Consider the following 15,733-nt stretch of genomic DNA (forward strand, 5'->3'; position numbering starts at 1 on the left):
AATTAATTCCTGGCTAAAAAAACCCTAAAGATTAAAATAAAAAGTGGACCTTCACCCACTTACTAATTCCTACTTTTTCATGCAATTTGACAATCCAGTAGTAAGACATCTTTTATTTTATGGCCACATAGCTTCCAAAAACATTACTTGGGATACAGCATCTTTTTTCCTCTAAGAAAAAAAAAAATCAAAAACTATAAGTTTCCTCTCTTCCTCTGCCATAGTCAGGAGAAATAGCAGAAGTTTTCTCTTTTCATGTAAAGGTTCTGACACATTCTGTATAAGCTATTCAATCTTTCATTTTCTTACATCTATCCCAATACTCCTTTGCCCACCCCATCCTCTTTAATTGATCTGTTGTGAGCTAAATTTCAGATTCGGAGAAAGCAATAAGTGAATTTCTCAAAACATATCTGTGAACGTATATCTGAGCACAATCTGAGGTTGGAAAGCACCTCTGGTAATCTTCTGCAAACTGGGCAATGGTGCACTCTGTCCCATTATCCAGATCATTAATGAAGATGTTAAGCAGTATTGACTCAGTATCACCCCTGGGGATTCCCTGCTACTGACTGGCATCCAGCCTGACCTTGTGATGCAGATCATGACTCCCTAAGCCCATCAGCTCAACCAGTTTTTGATTCACTTCCCTGTCCACTTACCTAGTCTGTACTTCACTAAGTTTGTCCATAAGGATGCTACAAGATGAAGTGTTGAAAACATTCCTAAAGTCAAGATAAACAACATCCAGAGCTCTTCCCTCATTCATCAGGCTAGCCATTTTGTCCCAAAAGGTTTTCAGGTTGGTTAAGTGTGATTTTACCTTCATAAATTCACACTGACTACTCTCAGCGTGGATTTCCACCATGTCTTTCATTATGTTTTAAAATGGCTTCCAAGAAGATTTGATCCATCAAGGTGAGAGCAGCTGGCATGTAGTTTCCTCCTTTTTGTCCTTTTTTAGACTGGAGTGACATTTCTTTCCCCCCCCTCCCCACCCCTCTGGAACCTCCCCTGATTGCTATGACCTTTCAAAGAGTGGCCTTACAACAACTTGATTTTACAAAGCCAGTGATTTAAGGTATGTCTACAGGCTTTCCTATGGTGAATTCAAAGATCTGAGAAGAATGCTTTCCACTTTTCTGGCCGCAAGGCTGGTAGCACGGTAGCAACATATTGTATTTCTAGCTTCAAATCTGCATTTTACATATTTGTACATTGACAGACTTTACTGAATGAAGCATTTATTGTTTGTTTGTTTTTACCTTGGAGACCGTTGTCAATAAGGTCCAAGAAGCAAACAAAGTAAAATGGATTCTAGTTAGCAGAGCCGGTCTTAAAAATGGTAAAGATCATCAACATGCTTATTTCTTCTTTTTTTGAAAAGTCACTGATATGAGCATGGGATATTTGTTTTTGCAGTCTATTCTGATCATTTCCACTATATTTAGTTACTGTTTTGAACTTTGAGTGTAATATTAAAAAAGGGGGAAAAAAACAGTCAAAAAAGCAGGCAAGAAACTGTAAAGATCTGGATTAAGAAACACTAGATAACAGTATTTGAACTATAGAATATTCAAAATTATAGTAAATTACAATTCATAGGAAAACCTAAGTTGTTATAACCTAAGCAAGAACAAAATATTCTGCCAGAAACATTCTTTCACATGCACAAAATGCTTGTGCATACCTTGGAATCAAAAACCTTGGAAAATGCAGCAGACGACAACTGAAGTTGTGATTTTTTTTTTTTTTTACTCCTTTCAAAATAAATCACCATTAAGTCAGTAAAATGCCATTTGGGAAGCAATGCCTAATACCTGGTTATAGGTATAAAGAGAGTGAAAGACCACACTGTTTTTAAAAGCATTAACTACTTTCTAATAACAGATATAGCTTCTATCAGCTCTTTGTGCAAATGGTCTTAGTTTTGTAAGCACTAGAGCAGGACTGAAGGGCATTTCTGCATTTCTGAAGTAGTGCTTGAATACTGATTGAGGTTAACATCCTTTGATTCAAGAGCTCTAATGTGGAAAATGGTAAATTGGCACAATAAAAGTTCCATATATTTCACTTTGCCTAAGGCACTTACTTAAATGCTGATTCACAACTAGAGCCTGGAAAGTGACTAAGATGGCCTACAAAAAAACATGCTGGCAGAGGCTTCTGCTCACTTACTGAAAGCATATCTTCAGTATTCCTGCTGATCACAAATCTGGCAGTAGGCATTCTTGGGAAGAGCCCAATCTGAGGAAGCGAGCTTCCAACCAGCACTGTATTTTACCCACCTGAAAGCTCATTACCAAGAAGTGCTCATCCCAAAACAGCAGTTGAGCTAAGCTGCAAGCTAGGAATACATTAAAAATGTTGCAGTATCATGTGCTATCTCTAGTATGCATATGGTCACGTAGATCATAATGCAATTCCAGACTAATCGGGACATTAATGTATTGATGGTTTGGCAAGAGACAGGAGGACAGCAATGGGAAGCAGAAATCCAACACTGTGCTACCGACACATCTGGCTTGCCAAGTGGCAATACATCCACTCACACCATCCACAAACTAACAGCCCAGACAACATAGTCCAAAGGTTTGCCAACAAAAAGTGCCTTGTAACAGCACCTCAGCTGCAGAATTTTAAGGAAGAGACATAAGATTCTCTTTTTTTTGCTTTCAGCATTGCAGTACCAGGTGAGCGCATTAAATATTTTTGGTGAAGATCAAGTTAAATCACAACTTAATCTTACTGTCATCACACAAAACCAGTGGAGAAGTGCTCACCTCTTAGCCAAGACTGGACCCAACCCTTTGGGAAGGCTTACCATGCAATAATGTTAAATACTAATGCATTTTCCAACATTAGCATGAAAGTTGCTGTAACATGCAAAGGGACCTCTATTTTGAGCCCAGTACTTGAAATCTTCCAAGCACGCTGCAGAGACCATCCTCTCTTTCCTTATGTTACTGAGTATGCAGATTGATGAAAACAGATTTATGGCCAGTTTTCTATTTATGCTTATTTTTAGCGTAGAGTAAGCTCCTGAAGTACAGGAAGAAGTCTGATAGTTGGATAAAATGAAGTAGAACAAAGACAAGGAAAAGTAGTCAGCAAAATGCTGTATGTTTCAAGCACGCTTGATAACTAAATTCAAAATATTAAAACTATAATTGATCCACTTTGTGATAATTATACTTGAAGTGTTCTTATTTCCTTCCTGCTACAGAGTACGAATAAACAATCTGTTTTCAATTGCTTGCAGTCATAAAATTAAAAAAAGCTAAAGAATATGCAAGTCAAATATGAAATTTTGAAAGGAATGACACTTGTTGAGAAATTTTATAGTACGTTTCAAAGACATGAAAAAGCTAACTACTTTGGCACAGCACTACTCAAAGATAATCAGCATCTTGCTTGCTGATAAAAATGGTGAACTGGCTTTCATATAATAGTAAAAAAGAAGAAACTGAAGACAGTCAAGTTATTGCTAACGTCTGCATTCATTCACTTTGTAAAAAAACAAATAAGGACTAAAAAGAGCAGATTAAATGTCTTCCTGCAGTTACTATTTCATACAGAATATAGTCACTTTATACAAATCTTATATAAATTAAGCCTCTCCAGTTCCTCTGCTATGAAGACATTTCACAATCTAAGCTCATGTGGTTTCAATAATCATTGAATTTCACTGTCTGTTTTGTGGATGCAAGCACATTGCTCTATGCTATGTTTTCTTTCTGGTTACAAAAATCAGATCTCAAAAAACCTTCAAAACTTGATCCTCCTAACGCTAACTTCAATAACGCATCTTAAAAAACACTACAAAATTGCACTTCAGAGAACAATTTCTCAAGAAACTAACCTTAATCTTCAAAAAAATCCTTACTCTGTAAGATAGATGTAGCAAAGAACAGATTTTTCTGCTAAAGTATTAAATTCCCTAGCTCCCTACCACAGCCAAACAACATCACTCAGAGCTAACACGTGAAATGAACATAAGCATGTTACTTGGTCAACTCTGTGTCAGTATGCATATACGTTCAGATATAAATATACCACTTAAAAGACAATCTTCCAGTCATCCTGTCAAGAGGTGAAACTGCTGACTAATATTCCTGAAGCTAACATTACAGGTACCCTGGAACAGAAACATCTCAGAATAAGCATTAACTTAGATGATTTTGCTTTGCATCGGAATGTGCATGCTATTAAAGTCTCAACTTTACAAGCATTAACCATGCACAAATATGCCCCTGTCTTGCTAAGACAGAATATTAGGAAGAACCCCTTCCCTTACTCAAGTTATTTCCAGGAAACTGAAAATATGAAGAAAGCATCTGACATACAATTCTGTTTTTTGCTACTGCATGGAATACATGCCATCTATATTCCACAAATTTTCTACTAGTCACATACCTCAAACTGAACATTTTGTAAACAACAACCCAGAACCCAACAGTCTCCCTATGAAGGACACTGCATGCAGCCCATGCACAGCTTTTGTATGCTTCCTCACCAACATGGCTTGACAAGATTCCAGTTAAATGACCTCTCAGACTCTGCCTCAAGCTTTTGCCTTCTCCTTAGGCTACTAGAAGATACTCAGTTGTGATGGTGGTTTTTTGCTGGAAAAGAAACTGCTTGCTGGACTGAGACCACCAACTCATTTCACATAGGTCAGAAAATGAGATGGTACTTGTTTTGGCTGTTGCCAACAAGCTGTATTTGAGCTACAGACATAGATGTGAAAGGCTCTGTAATAAATTGCCAATCTCCTGAGCCATCCAGTTAACAACATGCATTATTTTTTTCCATTCAATTACATTAATACTTTCATACTTAAGTTCATAAATTTTCTGAAGCCTTATAAAGTAAAACACCAGAAAATTCAGATTCTTGATGACAGGTCATTTGTTTTCCATATGCCTCAAAAATTGAAGAGTACTGTTGCAGGCATGTAGTAAGAGCAAGACATTACACTCTGGTTTAAAACCAGATGTCTGTGCAGTAACATACTATATATTCTTATATTACTTTTTGCTCCACTGTTTCACGGAGTGATGACTAAACCATCACAAGATTCTTTTTTTTCCCCTCAGTGCTGAACCTTTTGTTTGGTTTCTAAAACCAGGATCAAATTAGAAACAATATTCATGCAACACTGTTGTAAGAAAACAAAGCTTCTTTGTTCTTCAGTTCTGAAAACATTATTATTTTTTCAAATATAGACGTTTTACCATTAAAGAGACTAGCACACTACAGAAGCATTTATTAGGCACAAAAACAGAAGACAAATAACTAGTCATTGACCAGATTTCAAGGAGCACTATTAAAGCTATTTCAAAGACAAAATTTGATTCTAGCAATTCCTGAGGAGCAATATGGAAGGCAGCAAGCATAGAATAGCACTGGTAATACGTACTCATGGGAATGACAGGTGAAACTCATTATGCTCTCATGTATTAATGAAATTTCAGTAATTAGAAGTCTCACACATCATATTATATGAAGAAGGCTATAATACGTAAGAGATATGGACAACTGGGTCAGGAAAACAGACTTCAAAATCATAGAACACTGTCATATGCCAAAACAAAACTATGGGCGTATTTTAGAAGCAGATATTTAAGAATTGGCAGGATTTACTCATTTAAAACATTGAATGGAATCTGTTGGTTAAGAAATACTAGTTCAAGTTCAAATGCTTCCTTACATTGCAGTTAGGATAAACATTAAGTCTTCAGAAGTTAGTATGGCTATATTTCTGATATAAATACTCTAAAAAGCTAACTCTTGAATGCCATTAACTTAAGTGAAACTGACAGTGTTAGGAAGGTAGCTTTTTTGTTTAATCTTCATTTCAGCAGCTCTTGTAGTCAACCATCTTCTCTCACACCTACCCGCATGCACTATAAACTATTTCTGAGGCCTGCAGTCATACTACCAAAGGCACATTCTGTATTTTAACATGCCTGTTATTTAAATTAACAGTCAAAAATAGTTTATTTAGAAAAAAGTAAACCAGCCGTCTGATACGCTTCACTTCCATAAGCCTATTACAACATAGCAGGCTTTGAAGATTTGCACACAGGGCTGGCTGACTGCTGTGTAAAAATATTCATTTTATTTTATTTTTCATTAAGGGCCACTTGCCCTTAGCACAGAGGTTTGTTTCCCCAAAAAACAAAAATAAAAAATCCTTGCCCTTAGTCATCCCAGTACTAAACCCACTGCAGATGAACTTACCAAATCCCTGTGCAACACCCAGTTAGCATGCAGGTAGTGAATACCATCTAGGATCTGATATAACAGTGACTTCACCATTCCCCGAGGTAACTGAACTGGTTTCTTGTTTGCTTTAGAAGCCCTGTGAAACTTGATTATATGCTGTAAAGAGGAAAGAAATCAGAATTTGAAAAAGTAAATTTTTTTCTATTAAACTGCAGCATTACAGAACAATATTGCCAGCAACTCCTTACACAGATGACAGTTCTTTGCAAGCTTTCATCATTCATTTTCCAAATTAAAAACATGTACCCTTATGCACTAGGAAATGAGTACTATATGAAATAAGATTAACACCATCTCTCAAAAATGAAATCATCAATGCAAATTGCCTTCCACTGATCTTTTGTAGGTCTGAAGTTTCTGGAGAATATTTTTATTTGAGGCTGATATCTCTATATATCACAGCACAGGATTAAAATTAAATTACTCAACTCCCATATCATTTTATTTTATGTTTTCTCTTATGGTCGTGACACTAACATTCAAGATTTAAAGCCAGGTTCTTTGAAACTACATGAGGAGTTTCTAACTTTTAATTTAAACAAGGAATTAATTTGAGCTTAGTCCATACACTTAAAAAACATCATACAAAAAGAATTGTTGCTGACTGAACAAAGCTACAAGTTTATCTATCTTAACATCAGTCACCAGGCTACACACAGAGAAACCTTCAACAATTGGCTGCATACACAGGCAACGATGTCTAACAACATGAAAGAGTCCAAAAACCTACATTGTCCTAACACTCAAATCCCAGGTGCCACTAACATTAGTGGCTTTATGCCATAGCATAAGGTGTGTCAGTCTTGGTAACCATTATCTTGTTTCTGTCCTTTTGAGAGAGGGGTAATTTCTAGAACAAACACTTTCTGTGATGGCTTACACTCACGTGATAATCAGAACCAAACTCCACCCTCACCCAACCAAAACTTGGCTTCAAACTGCTGCCACATGTTCTTCCTATTGTGATGAGGAAGGTCCTCTCTTCTCACTGTGTTCCTCAAATTCCAGATGCCCCTTGGGTACCTGACTACTCAACCCCCCAGGGTAGTTCTTCCTCTAACAAAGTGTCCTTTCCCCAGTCTCATTATAGTTGTGCTCAGCACATACGTCAAATTTCAGAAGATGATTAAGTAAAAAGCTCTTTCTACTGTAACATATGGATGATGTCTCCATTCTGTGCACTGCTGTCACTTTGATGTCTTTTAATCACAGATGACACGCAGGGTAGGTGAAACTCCACGCTACCCTATTTCTCAATGTTTATTATTTTTCCAAAGCAATCCACCTGTATAATCAATTACACTTTCCCACACACCATTTTAGCTGTAGCAAAGGATTATATCTGCATTTAACTAGATTTTTAGCTACTGAGTACTGAATGCAGATTTTTGTCTTCTTAAAGAGCTCACAAGCTAGCTGTATCATCTGGTTGCCCAACATTTTCCATTGCTTTTCCTTTGGTACTGAGAAAGTTTCCAACAAACATTGAGAGTAAGAGGCTATACTGTTTTTAAACCAATGCCTCTTCCCTGACCTTGCCCCTTTTCTGCAAATAAAACCAACTTATCTACAAGTAATTCACCTTACCCAGAGGTCATGCTCAGCATAGTCAAAGAGAAGCCACACTTTCCTGTCAGCATGAGAAAGAAACACCTTTTGCAGAGAAATGACATTTGGATGCTTGAGCTCCCGCAGCAACTGCAAAATAAACAAAGACCATAACGGTTATATCCACACATCCAGAGCTGTGGAAGGGCTAGAAAAATGAAGAGTAATAATAGAATTTGCTATGTATTCTACAATACAAACAACAAAGATAAAAACTGAAAGAAAATAGCATTTTTCCCCTTTTTTTCTTTTTTTAAATGACAGAATCAGTCACTAGTTTGAAACCAAAGCCAAACACACAGTTTGTAACCCCCTTAGAGCAAACACTTCCTATTCATTTCCTTTAAATCTCAGTAAATCTCACTATTATCCAGGATCACAATGCTCCCTGAACAGCCAGCTGTGGCAGCTGCCTTTTCCTGTAGGCTCTAATCTTTGATACAGCCATTTGGGGCATCCAATTTTCTCCGGATTCCAAATTATCTTGGAAACCCTGCATTTTGGTTGCAGTCATTCCAGGCAGAAGCTCATGACTCATGGAGTTCCTGTCAATGCAGTCAGCTAAATGAAGCCGTGGTTCACAGGATGGAGCCAGACGATATAAAAGGTCAGCTCTACCAAAAGAAGGCAGCCTAGCTCCCTCCCACAACATACACCAGCTATGGCACTCACAGAAGCCATCCACCAAAACAGTTCACCAGTTCAGAAGAAAACTAACCCAGACACACAAAGGTGGCAATTTTCTGCTTAGTTATGGAGCTGCAATGACTCGTGGCACTAACAGCAGACCCAGCAGCAGCAAAAGGATAGAACACAGCTTGGAGCAAGGACTTTTAGCAGCAGCGGGCCATCAAATCAGCTCAGCTGCCTTTAGAAATTGCAAGCTTAATCATCTCCAAAAGGAAAACATGATAGCACAAGAACTGAATGCAGAGAGAATGAGTCTGAGCCTTACCACTCATGTTACACTTTACTGTACTCACACAATTGCTGAAACAAAAAAACTTCTCAAAAGTCCCTAAGCAAACTATTCTCAAGCATGGATGCACAAGGTTGGAGGAACTCTGTCAGCTTACAGATGGTGAATGGAACAGTTAAGTCTGCTGGAAATTATGACATTTTAAATAAAAGAGTGGCTAGCTTTTTTTTTTTCCTTAAAGCCAAGGACAATTCAAACTAGTCCTTGAATACAAAAGAGAAAATTAGTATTTTATGTCTGAGATTGAACCTAACAGGAGAATTTTGATTTATTAGACAATAGAGGAAACAAGATAATTAGTTCCTTTCCATTGATAATTCAGTTTCATGCTAACATTTCAGCTGCTATTTAGAAAGTAGAAGGGCTGTCCCAAAAGTAATGCCTCCTATTGTATGATGTTGGCTCATGACATCAAAGGTGGATGCTGGTATTGTGGCAATAGAGCTGAACCTGCCTGCCAATGTTTTGTACATAGGATAACTGTAAGTTACAGTACAATAAACTTCTTAACACATTTAAAAGCATTCCATAGAGGAATTTTAAGGCACGATCTGAAAAATCAAGTGTGGAATTCTGTAAATGTCTGTGATCCCTACATAGCACAAGGATTGAGGTGGGGGGAGAACACCACAAAAACGCTTGTTTGTTTTTGTCTGTTACAGGTAGGAGTCATCGGTGTTGGGTTGAGCCTAACCAGCAGCTAAGTCCCCAAGAAGGAAGAGGAAGAGCACAGGTGAGAATACTTTTGGGTCAAGATAAAAACCGTTTAATAAATGAGGAATGGGGAAAAGAAAGTAATCTGAAAGCACTAACTCATCACTATCCGTAAGCAGACTGATGCAGTCTGCCTCCCAGCAACGGTGACTTACCCCAAATCCATTTCCCCTCAGTTTTCAATGCAGAGAATGACGTTATAAGGCATAAACTATCCCTATGGCCAATCTGGCTCAGCTGTCCCTGCTGTGACCCCTCCCAGCCAGCCCTCAGCCTTCTCACTGTGGCGGCAAAGTAAGAAAAAGTCAATGCACTGGTATGTTATCAACACTATTTTAGTTACAAATCTAAAATATAACATGTGCTGCTATGAGGAAAATGAACTCCATCTCATCCAGACCCACTAGAGCATCAAAGACCAAAGGTAGGAGTCAGCTTCTTAAAAGGGAATGAGATTATAAGGTTCAAGAATGCATTATTCCAGTCCTTGTCGCCAGAAGAACTTTTTGTTCATTCAGTATAAATTCATGGTGTTAGCTCCAATTTATGCCAAACATTTTGATGAACTGACTGTAACCAGAATATTTCAGACATAATTATATGTCCCAGGCCAAAGTCTAACCATATCTCCTATGGTCTGATGACATCTGTACCAGCAGTCCAACTTTTCACAGCCATACAACTCCTGGATAAAAGAGGATGGCAATAGTCAGGGCTCCAGAAAGTAATCAATACCCTTCACTTCACCTTCTTCTGTTCCATTTTAAGTCCACCTGACTCCTTGTTCTCCATGTAACAAAAATCATCAGCTTTAAAAGCCCATCCTTTTCACATCAAATGTGATCCATCTTAAAGAACACAAAGAGAATCTACCATCAAAGCTGGACCAGAAAACAATGCAGAGATGAGAAACCTCCAGTAACTGAGCAGAACGTGCCCTGTCTGCACAGCCAAGCAATATAAACATAATCCTCCTTTGTTCATGCCAGGAATAGCCAATACTGTGGATTATTAAATTCATAGCATTCCTCCTGATCTGCTATGTGCCAAGCTGCTGCTTTCCCACTTCCAAATTCAGCCAGAGGCAAGGTGTAAGTAGCAGAGGGTGTGTTTGCAAAATGGGCACACATACAGACCCGCATGTAAACACACGAAGTACAGACACGACCAGTCACCGATAACAAAGGCAACTGAACAGCACCTCCTTTGCAGGCACACACTTAGACACAAAACTTTACCACCTTACTGAGCAACATAGCCAGAGAAGCAAGGAGCCAATGCCCGGCCTGCTCACATGGAATCAGATACTTATCTCCCCTCCCTACTTCCACATGCTTATTTCTCCCAAACTCACCTTGATCTCAACCTTTCCTGCCTTTTACTCTTTCCCCGATCATCCCATAGTAAGTTCCACACAGCTTCAGCATCCCTCCCAAACACTCAGTAACATCTCTGCATTCTCCTGTAATACTTGCAGCTATCTTACTTTCCCTCTCATCAGTTACAAAGCCCTGAGTCTAGTCAAGGATAAGCCTGAGAGACTCCTTCTGTGGCTCATCATCTTCAGTGCTTTAAGAATTATGGCTTTTGTTACTGCCATTGATACAGGCTGTTTATGATTCATGCATCTGTGTTCTCAGTATTATCATTCCTGCTGGCTTTTTATCCTTGTCTTTTATGCTGAATAGCTGTTAACCACATATTCTTACAGCCTGCTTTAAAAGCTGATGCATTTGGTCAAAGCAAGACAGCCATGAGCATCTCAGTGAACAGGATGGCTAATGCACATCAGCAAAACCATCAGAATGAGGAAATGATTGCTGCAGTGATGACAGATGATCCCTGAATTACTGTCTTGGAAAGACTGAAATGCTCCAGGACAGAGATAACAGAGCAATAAATGCAGACGCTGTCTGCAGGACAGAAAAGCTCCTGCATCACATGGGCTGTGTTTCCAGCAACCTCACTCTCCATGAACCAGGCCTCTCCAACACAAATGGCATGTGCCTTTCCCATTTGCCTCATGTCTAGCAGCTGACAGAGATCAATGAAGAAAAAACAGATTGCAAGAAACAGAGTATGCAACCAGCACCATATTGCTTCTTGGCCTAAGGACTCTCATACCCTGGTTTAGTTCTACAGAAAACAGAGAAAGTAGACAAAAATTGTTCACCCTAGCTTTCAGCAAGTGACCGTCTTTTTCATCTGCAACAAATATGATGATTCAAGATTGTTTCCACAGGCAGAAAGATTTCCCTTAGATCAGAAAGGAAAAACCTGGCTCACATTCAAAGAAACACAAATCTACAGCTGATGAAGATGATGATGCATCCTGTTTGACTTCAGTGACATAACCTTATGTCTGTCCCATCTGGGCTTGCCCTTGTTTTCATAAACATTGTTCAAGAAACAGAAAGAGAACCAACATTCCTAATAGCAAATTTTGAGCTCACACTGAGGTTCCTATATCTCCCTCTTCAGATGCAGAAATACTGTCCCTCAGCTGCCATGAGTGTGGGGTAAGTGAGCATCCTGATAACACAAAATGCCAAGAGAAAAAAAAGAGGCACATCGCTGATTTAACTTTTGTGGTTTCCAAAATAATTGAGTCTTCCACAATCACACATACAAGGAGAGATGCTGGCAAATAATTGCATGTCCAAGCACATTCAAACTATTAGAGGTTTCTGAGATGTTCAGGGTCTGCTAGAACTAAGGAAGTAGATGAAGAATCCCAATGACTTGGGCACCTGTCACCAAGCTCAGCAGATTTTGCTTTTCACAGAAAATGTTTACTCCTTAGGAGTCCACTTTTAACATTTAGTTGATATTTTATTCCATTTTCACAGAACTAAAGCTATTACTACCTTCCCTTTATATAAAATCTCTCAAACATATTGCTTGTATACATACCATACTATTAAATTACAGCACGTGAGAGTCATTAGACTGGTTGAAGGGAGTCAAATCAAAGATGTTTTCCAGCCTCTTATCACACAGAAGAGTTGCCAAGAAAACCACTACCTGTCTTCTAAAACAAGGACTGTGCTCACCAAAATGAGCACTGTATTCATTTTTCTGTATTTGCTTTTGTGGGAGACTGCTTTCACTGCTAATGTGGAAGGAACACAACAGCCACCCCATGAACTGAGGAACCTGCCTCCTCCACTGAAGTCAATTCAGTCAAGATCACAACTCAAAAGGCAGATGGGCTCCCTCCTCATCCACCCAAGCACAGGCCTGCTGCGTCATTTGTCCCTACTGCCCCACCACCTTCTGGCACAGGAGCCAGGATGATGGCAGCTGGAGAGCTAGACAGGACAGCTGCAGAGGCATTCTGTTTAGGTAAGGGCAGCAGGAGGGCTCAGAGCCTCCTCCCTAGGGACAGAAATCAGTCTCTCTTTTGTCTATACTCAGTCGTGAACCACCAGATTGCAAGCTTGCATTACACTCAAGCCACCCTGTAGGTTCCTATCACTTCCTCTGAGTTGAACTGAGCAATGCTATGATTGAAGGAGGGTTCAATGCAGCTTCTTCAGACAATGCAAAGCCAACAAAACTTTCCATTGGGTGAAAATGAACTTAACGTATCACACTACAAAATCCTATGAATGCCCCAATATCTCCAACTGCAACTATCTTGATATTATACTCAGTCACAATTAGCATCCTTAACAAAGCCCCTTACCTGCTAATTAGATTAAGTAAAAGCAACAACAACAAAATCTCTTATTTCAACAGGACAAGAGATTAGCTAGAACAATGTGTAGAAATTCTCAAGCTTCAGGAAGTACTGAACCACAGAATCATAGAATGGCCTGGGTTGAAAAGGACCACAATGTTCATCTAGTTCCAACCCCCTGCTATGTGCAGGGCCACCAACCACCAGACCAGGCTGCCCAGAGCCACATTCAGCCTGGCCTTGAATGCCTCCACGGATGGGGCATCCACAACCTCCTTGGGCAACCTGTTCCAGTGCGTCACTGCTCTCTGAAGAGCAAGAGTCTTTCAGACACGCAAGGTTAAGCTCATCCTGTAACCACCAAGGCAGCCATTTCAGCTCTGGTCCCTGTCCTAGTCACAGCTCTTACTTTTAACTGATGTAGTTCAATAACTATTTTACTTTCAGATGATTTACTGTCAGACATCAGCTTGGATGTTTGCCTCAAATAGATGACTTAGAAAAGTAGGCTATGGGCATTTTTATATTTAAAGGTCACTTGAGTTCTAAACTAGATAGTCATTACCAGAAAGACAATATTCACTGTATAGTTCTAAAAAATGAGTTTGTAGTTTGATATACATCACAGTGATTGCTTAAGTGATTCTGATAATGTGACTAACATACAAAAGCTTCAGCCTCCAAAGAAAGTGAAACAGACATATTTCACACACAAAACAAGCTGTGTCTAACTTCCTCTTAATACCACTGTGCTTATAAAAAGCATTCACTGGAATAGTCTAGAACACACTGCTAGTCTGCCAGAGTTGAATTTTAAGTATGACAAATAATAAGTTTATTAATTAGATTCCATCTTAGGACACAACACTTCTGATTAACTAAGTATTCATATATAGATTGTTTATATTATGTAGTTGTATTATATAATACATATTACATAATTATATATGTAATATATATGTAATAAATATATGTATTATATAATACATACAATAATACATATTATATAAAAGGTATTATCTTTGATTTGATCCTTCTCCATATGAAGCTCCCTTTTTTGGTGCTTTTTTGGTTTTGTTTTGTTTTGTTTTTGTTTGTTTTTTTACAATATTATTTCACAGAAATAGGGAAAAGCTGTTTAATGGAATTAAAAAAAAAGAATAATTTGAAGGGGATGGGGAGGTAATTTTCTTCTTAACTTCTTCTCCAAAACAACGTCACAAGAATAGTAAGGAAAAAAATAAACCAAACGCTAACAGTTCCATGATGAACTATTAAATCAACTGCAGGAAAATTTGATCACATCAGCACGCCAAAACCTAGATGGAAAATAAAGCAGACCCAACAGTGCTCAAAAAATACTGCTTCAGGTTACTCCAACTTTCTATCACCATAATCACTTCTGAGCTTTACTCCACCCTTTGGTCTTGATGTCCACTTCCACTATGATTTTGGGGCCTTCAGAGCATGCTCTGATTGTTCTGAGCCAAAAAGAATTAGTATCTCTTTAAGAAATAATTGAAGTAGTAATGCAAAAGTCAGATCAAATAAGTCATTTAAACCACTGACTCCAATCACATCTTTAAATTCTGCTTTTAATCTGCCCAAGGCAAGCAGTAAATTTTAACTGAAAAACAGCCATTCACCGACAGCAAGTAAAACAGGTGCATGCATTTCCATGACATTTCTATTTGTTTTATACCTCCATGATAAAAATATAGGACCCAGAGTAGAATAACATGATTCAGCAAATAAAAACATGCACTCAATCAGTATTTTAATAAGTCTGTTAGCTAATAGAAAGAATGTTACTTACTGCTATTTCTCTGCATGCAGACATAGAAATTCCAGTACCTTCTATTTGCTTTAAAGCGTAATCTTTATCATCTTTCCTGTGAAAGAAGAAAAGAAATTTGTTTTAAAAATAGCACTATGAATTCAATGAGAGCTTTTTACCACCACGTCCATCCAAGAGATTTTTCACAAGGCTCAAAGACAACCCACTGTTCGCATCAACCTTTCTAAACAGAAAAGAGGAAAAAAATAGGAAATTAATGGACAAAATACGAACGTGGTTAATGGGGAGAAAGAATGGAATGAAACTGTGAGTGGGCGAGAACAGATTTCAGTAAGAGGGCAATTACACTGAATCAGAAAGATAAAAGAGAGGGGACATACAAGAGCTAACACAGGAAGAAAGGAGCAAGAGGACAAAGACAGAAGGCATTAAACTGCTTCTATACAATAAAAAAATTAAAACTTAGTGTCCTGGAAAATAGACCGAACCAATACTGAACAGAAACTCATTCACAGATCCAAAACAATCAAAAACATCCAAATATGGAACAATTCTCTATTTTTCTCCTTATAAGAATATTAGTAGCGTGAAGCCTGAAAACAAGAAATTTTCATTATGAAGGACATAATCAAACTGTGTGCCTAATGACGACACTGTTCTA

At 38.3% G+C, this 15,733-nt stretch overlaps 1 protein-coding gene across 3 annotated transcripts in view; it reads right to left on the bottom strand.

Annotated features, from left to right (window-relative positions):
- Window positions 1-15,189, bottom strand: part of CDK8 (cyclin dependent kinase 8) — a 48,443-nt gene extending 33,254 nt beyond the window's left edge. For 2 of the 3 annotated variants that reach the window (XM_010728903.3, XM_019612177.2), the window contains exons 1-3: window positions 15,091-15,189; window positions 7,879-7,989; window positions 6,247-6,387 (exon numbers count right to left, since the gene is read on the bottom strand). In XM_010728903.3, the coding sequence (XP_010727205.1) occupies window positions 6,247-6,387; window positions 7,879-7,989; window positions 15,091-15,114 (276 nt within the window). In that variant the 5' untranslated portion in view covers window positions 15,115-15,189. Of the gene's footprint in view, window positions 1-6,246; window positions 6,388-7,878; window positions 7,990-15,090 lie in introns of those variants that run through there. The other variant, XM_019612178.2, reaches the window with a different exon arrangement.
- Between the last annotated feature and the right edge of the window lie 544 nt (window positions 15,190-15,733).

This window comes from Meleagris gallopavo, chromosome 1 (assembly GCF_000146605.3).
Source record: "Meleagris gallopavo isolate NT-WF06-2002-E0010 breed Aviagen turkey brand Nicholas breeding stock chromosome 1, Turkey_5.1, whole genome shotgun sequence".
NCBI lineage: Eukaryota > Metazoa > Chordata > Aves > Galliformes > Phasianidae > Meleagris > Meleagris gallopavo.